The sequence below is a fragment of the Etheostoma spectabile genome, chromosome 14, assembly GCF_008692095.1.
Source record: "Etheostoma spectabile isolate EspeVRDwgs_2016 chromosome 14, UIUC_Espe_1.0, whole genome shotgun sequence".
In the NCBI taxonomy this organism is placed as follows: Eukaryota; Metazoa; Chordata; class Actinopteri; order Perciformes; family Percidae; genus Etheostoma; species Etheostoma spectabile.
In genome coordinates this window covers 7,717,768-7,726,524 of record NC_045746.1, presented here as the reverse complement: position 1 = coordinate 7,726,524, position 8,757 = coordinate 7,717,768, and the positions used below count along the sequence as shown (strand labels likewise).

The window sequence follows — 8,757 nt, the reverse complement described above, 5'->3', positions numbered from 1 at the left end:
GGGGGGGGGTCTATACAGCATAGTATCGCAATATTTTCAGTGGCAATACTGTATCAATACACAGACACCAAGTATGGATCTTTTATCACATACGTGTTTGTCAGTTTGTCTGCTTAGCAATCCCATTTTGCAGCAATAAAACTGAAGTGAGATGAACAAACAGAGAAATGTTTCTTAGATAAAACAGATGTTGACAAAGTTTCCTTTTGGGGAGATCATGTAAAATTGGGAAAAATTTGAAGTTGGAAAAAAGGTTATAAATTGCAAAATATTGTAGAATATTACAATATGTTTAAAATCACAATAATATTGTATTGTGGCATAAGTATAGTGATGATATCGTATTATATTTTTGGAAACGATGACTACACAACGTTACTAGATAATTTAGAAAGATAACTATTTACATATTAAACAAATTAGACAAAAATATACAGATGAAAATATTGTGACAAAATTGGGAACAATTTGAAGTTGGAAAAAAGGTTATAAATTGCAAAATATCGCAGAATATTACAATATGTTTAAAATCACAATAATATTGTATTGTGGCATAAGTATCGTGATGATATCGTATCATATTTTTTGAAAACGATGACTGCAAAACATTACTAGATAATTTAGAAAGAGAACTATTTACATATTAAACAAATTAGACAAAAATATGATACAGATGAAAATATTGTGACATTATGTGGCATCTGACACAATTTCAGGGTACTTCTTAGGCTGCGCAATGTGAGGAAAAATACCATTGAAAAGACCAAATTCTAAAGTGTTTGTCATTGTGATGGCTAGATTACCTAAAGGAGCTCCTCGGAGGAACCTTTGGATCACCAACTCCCACCGCGCAGACTGCTGGGACCCTCAGACCGACTTTGTCTACTTCTGCTCGAAACACTTCACCCCGGAGAGCTTTGAACTGACTGGATGCAGGTACGTAGACTCCAACAGGACAGTAAGAGATTACCGATGTCAATGGTTTCTGTTATTGACCGTAGTGCAGAATATGAGTACGGCTGATGGCGTCGCATGGATAGCAGCCTAAAATGTCTTTGACCTTTTGTCTTCACAGTGGGATCAGGAGACTAAAGGAAGATGCATTTCCCACCGTATTTGATTCCTCTTCAACAACCAAATGCAAAAGAGCCGGAACGTCACAGACACAAGAAGACATTGCTGTCAGGTACACAGAATTGATAGTCACATTTTGTCATGAGCAGTGCAACTGTGAATGAAATTAAATTGAACACTGTACAAACCTTTTTAATCATAAAGGAGCTGCTCAAAGAAAACACTTGTATCCCTCGTCCAAAGAACATTCTACATTTGAATGGTTTTTTAACCAGTCCAACCACATCACTGCAACATTTCTGAAGTGAAAGAAGGCACGTAGATAAACATACCGGACGCATGTTGACTACGCGCGAATGCAACTATAAGCTAATCGGAAAGAGTGAGGACCCAGATAGGAGCGCCATATTGTGCAGCAAGTCTGAGATCCGCTGAGTGGCGATGGCTCCCTCTGTGGCAAGTGACTGGCAGGCGTCAGGCAAATTTCAGGCAAATGTCAGGACATTGGCAGACAAAAACACCTAAACCGACTGACAGCAGCTGACCTGACGTGACAGAACAGCAGATAACAGAGCATTCACACTTCTACTGTGGGTTTTTCCTGGACATTTGAGCCCCACCCCACAGTTGATGGGGAATCATACTAGCGTCTCTGAACTGCCGACATACTGCCACTGTGGTGCCGCTCGTCTCGGCAGTTTCTCCACCGGTGCAGAACGAGTGCCGCTCCTTTTCCACTGTCCGAGACACCTGCCTGATACCCCTCCCACACGGTTAATAGTGACTTTATGTTTGCCTTTTAAAAGTACAGGCAATCTGCAAAACAATATATTCTACATTTAATTGTATTTTTGGTAATTTATGTTATAAGAGTTATTTGTAAATTCCAAAATGTGGTTGATAATCTAATATAAAATGTATTTGTATTGCAAATTTCTTGATAAACTTACAAAGTGCTTTAGTACAACTAGCAACTCTGTGAACCAGTACTTAGGCTCACATTTTTAAAGCTAAATGTATGTGCACAGGCGTAGTGATTAGGCTGTCAGGGTGTATGCTATATTCAGGGGAGACCACAATGGAAATAAGTCTATGGGCTTTATTGTGTCATCCCTGACTATTAATGTATTTTAATATGTGACACAGAGTACTGTTTCATAGTTTATATTTAAGTGGTCAAATGAAACCAATCAACCAATCTCCTTGTACAGTGATCATCCATCTTGATAGCCAACAATGTCATGGTTTCCATTGGAATGAAAGGCACATACAGTTTTTATTTGCTTTTCTTTGCCTGGCATATTACTCCTGCCCTGCATCCCTGTACCTCAAACAAACAAACACACTCTAGTTACACTAATATTGAGTTTGACTGATGAACAATGTGGGCTCAAAAACAAACAGAAAAAGACTCAACAAAAAGAAGTTACAAACATTGCTCACACATGACAGACACACAATGCTGGTGGCTAATTATACAATACAAGAGCCGATGTTAGCATTTGGGCCGACCGATAAAGGCTTTTAAAGACCGTTACAACTATTTGGTTATTTAAAAAAACGATATTCCACTATATTGGCTGATATACTGTATATTTTTTTTAAAAGGTGACAAAACAAGTCATTATTATTATCTTATTATTACTACAACACTCATAACATGGTTGACCGTCCATTTAGTTTTTTAAATATTCATTTATCAGAATAATTTATTTGTAATTATAAATGATTCTGATGATATATATATATATATATATATTTTTTTTTAATCGGTGATTATAAATACCGATATAGGAAAATGCATAATATCTGCCGATAATATTGGGCCGCCGATTTATTGGTCGGACTCTAATATAAAGTACACAGTATTAGGCTTGGGCCATTGTAAATATTTAGTAATATTTATATATCATTAATTTGCTTGAAGGTGTCATATTGACAAATGCCAGTTTAACAGTTAGCATAAAAATCAAACCCAACTTTACACAGTGCTGTATAGCGTTAGCTAAGAATTAAGGTTTGTCTTTTCATTTGTCGCCCACCTGTATGTCCTGCCATGTAAATGAAAAACTAATGGAACCAACAGCATTTGTCATGTTACCTTTTTTTTACTGTAGAAAGAGTCCCCGCTTAGAGGACCAGGAGACGGATCGGGGTGAAACGTCAGAAGAACCCACAGTTCAGAGGTCTGTGGTGACAGCTGAGGAGACTAATGAAAACATCTCTGCATCTTCTCCAGAGCCCTCAGGGGTGAAGCAGCCCTTGCAGCAAGAATGTAGTCCGTCACCAGCTCCAGTGTCTCGTCCCCTCTCCCCATCACATTACATGAGGCGTTTGCCCCCTCCTCCGGGCTTCTACCTGCCGAAAGAACACAGCTATGCTCAGCTCTGCCCGCTGCTGTGGAGGAGACGTTACGACCAGGCTATTGACTACTTGGAGAAGGCCCTGCGACAATTGCATGCGGCCAGGCGGAGGGAGAACCGCTTGCGCAGCACTGTCTTGAGGCTACGTGATAAACGGCTAAAGCACACTCTACTAGATGGCAGCAAAAACAGGGAGGGCTGGACATCAGGGGGGGAGAAGAGACAAGGCAAAGGAGGTTCTAACCAGGAGGAGAGTGGGACTGATGCTAAATCTGAGGATACAGGTTTGTTTGAGGACAGATGTGTGGATCATATTGAGTTGGGGGAACATTTTCTTCCAGACACCAACAGCTGGTCTGAGGAGGAGAGGGGATACTGCTTTTACTGTGGAAAAGGGCAGGTGCAGGTTGGTGGTCAGGTAGCAAACAAAGTTTCAACAACTGGGAAAGACCAGCCCACAATGCATGAGGATCCTCTGACGTATCAGAGAAGCATTAAAACCAGTACTTGTGGCACAGCTAAAAATGCCAAAGACATTCAAATAGTCAGGTTGGAAAGACCACCTGGGAAAAGTCCAAAGTCCCAAGTACTGCTCCAGACTCAACATCTTCACCAGGTGCTCCCTGGTGGAGTGTCGCTGTCTGATGTTCATGAGGAGAGTTTGCAGTTTTGCGGCTCTCAGGAGAAGCTGCTGCTCTCTGATCTTTCTGTGTGTGAAGGGGAGACTGAGGCTATGGGTCAGGAGCATCACCTAGACCTGCAGCAGCAGCTGTTTTGGATACGGGACAGTGATGAGCGACAGGTCATTCTGGTACCTGTCCTTGCTGAAGATGGAATACAAAGTTATCTCAAGATGGAGGAAGTCTCTGATGAAGCACAAACCCTACTTGTGTCAGAACTGGATCTTAAAGGAGACTTGGAGCACATGACCGAGAACAGTGGACTTCTGTCCAGAGATGGAAAAGCATTTGATGATGACCACAGTGACCAGCATTCTATTATCAACTCTACTCTGGTGGAAATAGGAGAAAATGTGAGGGAGAAACTTAAAGAACACCTGGAGGGATTTCACCTCCAGCTGAGCACCGAGTTTATAAACTGACTGGACATTCTGAATGAGTCCTTTTTTGTGTCATTTTTCCCAGTCTTAGTTGGATATGCTATGTGGTGTTTAGAAACACCACCTGACAATCAGCTCAGCAGTCAGACATGGTGGTGTTGTAAAGCAACACATCTTTGAAGATGCTTTAGAGATATATCAAGTGCTTAGTCACTTCAGAAAGGGGCAAATCAATGGCTACATGAGTGCTTTTATATGCCGAGCCAAACCAACAGAGAATATATTCTACTACCAAGTATTGTCTTCATTAAAGCATGATATATCTTCTTATAGCTCCATTGTTGTTCAAAAATGATTTTAAAACACATTGAGTCACATTTTTGCATACACAATGAAACTCAGTAGGAGCCAGTGGGGTTGGAGTTGGAGACGCACAGAGTAAAAGTTACAAGTACTAACGCATTGTTGGTTTTGGACTTGGACTTGACACTTTCATTTTTTATAGTTCATTTTTTTTTATTTTTCAAACAAAGATACAATTGGTAAAAGAACCACATGACTAATTGATAACTGAAATGGCAATAGATGAAGCTATATCTCTGGAATAAAGGGATAAATAAAATGTGTTACTTGTCAGTTGTTTTTTCAGTTTCCCTCTTATTTTTAAAATTGATACAAAAGGCAATCCATCTTGCATCCCACTTGTACATCCTGTGGCATGTTTTATTAGTGGACTTCAATTCAGAATTCAACACCATCCACCCACAGAAACCTTTGGTCTTGGAAGCTCTCAGCAACATTATCAAATTGGTCAAATATCTACAGTAGAATGGGAGAAATACCACTTCTAAGTATCTGTGTGTCCCCGCTAGGGGACAATGTAGAGCGCTAACTGGGCTAAACGGAAGCTAAGGTACAGCTGTCAATGAAACTGCAGAAGAAGAAGAAATTCTCTCTAGAGCATGCGTTCATAGTTAAGGGTTTGAGTTCCAAAACCGTTTCAGTGGAGGAAAAACTGTGGAAAAGAAAATATTACACGAGTTCTTATTAATAGTGGTGGGATGTAACTAAATACATTAATCCTACTCATGTACGGTACAATTTTGAGGCACTTGTATTGTGTAATGTAGGCTACTTCATAGGCTACTACCTACGGCAATTCAGAACCAAATATTGAACTTGTCACTTTCCAGATTTAGATATGAATCAACTAATGCATGGTACATTGATTACTTCACCCATCAGAATAGAAAAGTTGTTTAAATGACCTTTAGCAGCTCCAACATTTTTATATAAACATCTATACATATTATAACAGTGTACACACACACACACACAATCATTTTAGGGTATTCTTTTAAGTTTTTAGTACATCTTCGCTCAATTGTTCAAAGTCCATGGGACATGCTGGAATCTTCTTCCAAGCTGGAACTGACCTTGGGCGACTGCAATAAGGTCACAGCCTCGGAAAGTTCTTTTTTTTTAATCAAGCACATAACACTTGGACTCCTCTTAAATGCTCATGGCACGGACTGCTTCATCCACGCAAATGTGCCGTCGATCTCCCTCTCCGATAACTTTGACTGAATCTTCAGCGTCAAGTTACCATGACTACAGTTAAAGGAGAAGTCACTTCACACAAACGAAAGACTATATGAGGACAATATGTAAAGTGGTGATCTTGTAATCTGCTGTTTAAAAAAAAAAAAACTAAGATAAATCCATGTTAGGGTGGTGACATTTTATGTTGTACTAATAAAAATGCTAATTCAATCAGGTGAGACATGACTGCAGATATGCAAATGAGATTTATTGGACAGATCAAATAAAATGTACAAAGTAGTTGGCGGTTAGACTCCATCGCTATACGAATATTTTGTATATCTGTATATATAGTGGTAGAAAACCATCAGACCCCCCCACAGAATCTAGACCCTGGTAGTGGTGGCGAAGGAGCCCGAAGACCAGACCGAAGGAGGCTCCGGACCGGTCAGCTGGAGTAGATGACTGGAGGTGGAATGGGGGGGGGTGGCAATCTTTGCCTGCAACGACAGCTGATAGCAAAGGGAGAAACCGATTTCCTGACCTTCCTGACTTCCTTTGACACACTGAGCTCCTCTATCTTTCTTTCTTTCATTCACTTTCTTCATTTATGTGCATCCATGTCCCAGAAATGCTTGTTACTAACCTAGCTCTGGGGAGTCACTCCCCGGACTCCTTTTGTTCTTTTTTCTTTTTTCCCCAGCATGTTCCCTCGGATCAGGGATGCTCCAAAATCAGGGTAGCAGCTGTCGCCATGGTCCCGCTACACGTTCTGCGGTGCCATGTTCATCTGCTACGCTCCGCGGTGCCCAGCTACGTCCTGATGGGCCTTGTAATGCCGCACAGCGTCCTGCTATGCCATGAACTACTACAACGAACTGCTACAAACTACTAATTTTTCTATTTTTGTTATTTCCACTAACCCCAACCGGCCCGTCAGACGCCGCCTACCAAGAACCTGGGTCTGTCCCAGGTTTCTGCCTAAAAGGAAGTTTTTCCTCGCCACTGTCGCACTGTAGCTTGCTCTGGAGGAAACCACTAGAACTGTTGGGTCCTTGTAAATTCTAGAGTGTGGTCTAGACCTCCTCTATCTGTAAAGTGTCTCGAGATAACGCTTGTTATGAATTGATACTATACATTAAATTGAATTGAATTGAATTGAATTGAATTTAAAGCAAGGTTGTGACTCTGTGATTGGCCCTTGCCATTTTGTAACGATTCTGATTGGTCTAGCAGGACGTTGAACGCCTCAAACAGCTGATTGGAGTTAGGTAGAGCATTGACTAAGAGTGAGGTCTTCCTGAAGGGATTTCCACTGAGATACATTTCCATCAGGGGAGACTAGTTGCAGAAATGGGACAGTTATAAAGCATGATAAAATATACATTAGATAATAACTGAATTGATTTAGGAGTGCATCAATGATTAGTTAGCTCTTCCTGACCACCAGCGCCAAGAACTCTAACAATAAGACCAACTCCTACACCACTCTCCCCTAAATCATTTTAACACAGAGTTAGTGTAAGCAACCCATGAGTGAGGAGTTGGCTGAGATCATGACACTTTGCCACCATTTGATATCCGATGTCTTTGAAAAGGGAACGTTAAAATCTGAAGTTAATTTACCGAGCCGGCATCCTACAACTTTTATAACCAAACATCACATTTAGATTACAGGGTAATGGATAAGAACGCTATGTTGACAATTACTACATTCCTGCAACGTTAGCTAGCTACGTATTTCACTCGTCGACTCTACGTATTTTGTCTTTTTTTTTTTTATTCGTTAACGGAACTGTGTCCACTTTGGGACACTTTTTGGCTAACGTTCTATCAACATATCTGTTCAAATACGAATATAAATAATCTATTCATGTTTTCAGTTGATTTAATGGTTTTAAACTAAAGTATAAGTTCTTACCTTTCTAACGGTATATTGTTTGAACAAAGGAGTTAAGCTAACTAACATCTAACGCCGGCTAACGTTAGCTGTTAGCGGACAAAAAAGCTAATGTGACTAAAATATGCTGTAATTACACTTGATGGCCAACGGCTAGTATCATAAGTAATGTTATTTTGTGATGGTTTGTATTCCTCTGATCCCCCCCCCCCCCCCCCCCCCCCCCCCTCAGTTTCTGTTCATCTGGTTTCTTCGTTGTTACCGGCTGTTTTTGTGGACACCTTTTGTTTTTTGGGGCATTTTGTTAATTAAAGAATCAAGCTCAGTACCTCGTCGGTCGTTTCTGCATTTGGGTCCAACGTTCTTTTCATTGTTAGTCTTGTTTGCTGTTACAGTTCATTTATGATCATCAGATGAAAAATTACAAACTTACAAAAACATTGAAAAGTTTCATACTGTACCTACATTAATGGGACATATCTCATCCCATAGGACCTCAGCCATTGTTGTGAATAATTTTGTATTTCAGAGACCTAAACAGCCCACTTTAGCAAGTTTTTTTCCCCCCAAATTGTTCTTTGGGATGATGATTTAGGGAGCACTATTTAATATGACGGGAACTTTATGGATGATCATGTTTATGCAAAGCATCTGTGAGCAGATCAGTGCAGTTACACAGCGGGAAAAGGAAAGATTAATGGTCTCATAACTGAGACAATAAAAATACTGTGGCTTCTCTGCGTGGGTGTGGCATCAACCCTTCCTAGTCAGACACTCCTGGAGGTAAAGGAAGGGGGGGGGGGGTATATCTGACCATG

At 40.4% G+C, this 8,757-nt stretch overlaps 1 protein-coding gene across 3 annotated transcripts in view; it reads left to right on the top strand.

Annotated features, from left to right (window-relative positions):
• The window catches only part of thap7 (THAP domain containing 7), an 8,080-nt gene extending 2,963 nt beyond the window's left edge, over positions 1-5,117 (top strand). For all 3 annotated transcript variants that reach the window (XM_032536235.1, XM_032536238.1, XM_032536237.1), the window contains exons 3-5: positions 799-936; positions 1,076-1,186; positions 3,192-5,117. In XM_032536235.1, coding sequence (XP_032392126.1) covers positions 799-936; positions 1,076-1,186; positions 3,192-4,539 — 1,597 coding nt within the window. In that variant the 3' untranslated portion in view covers positions 4,540-5,117. The remainder of the gene's footprint in view (positions 1-798; positions 937-1,075; positions 1,187-3,191) is intronic.
• Positions 5,118-8,757: the final 3,640 nt, after the last annotated feature.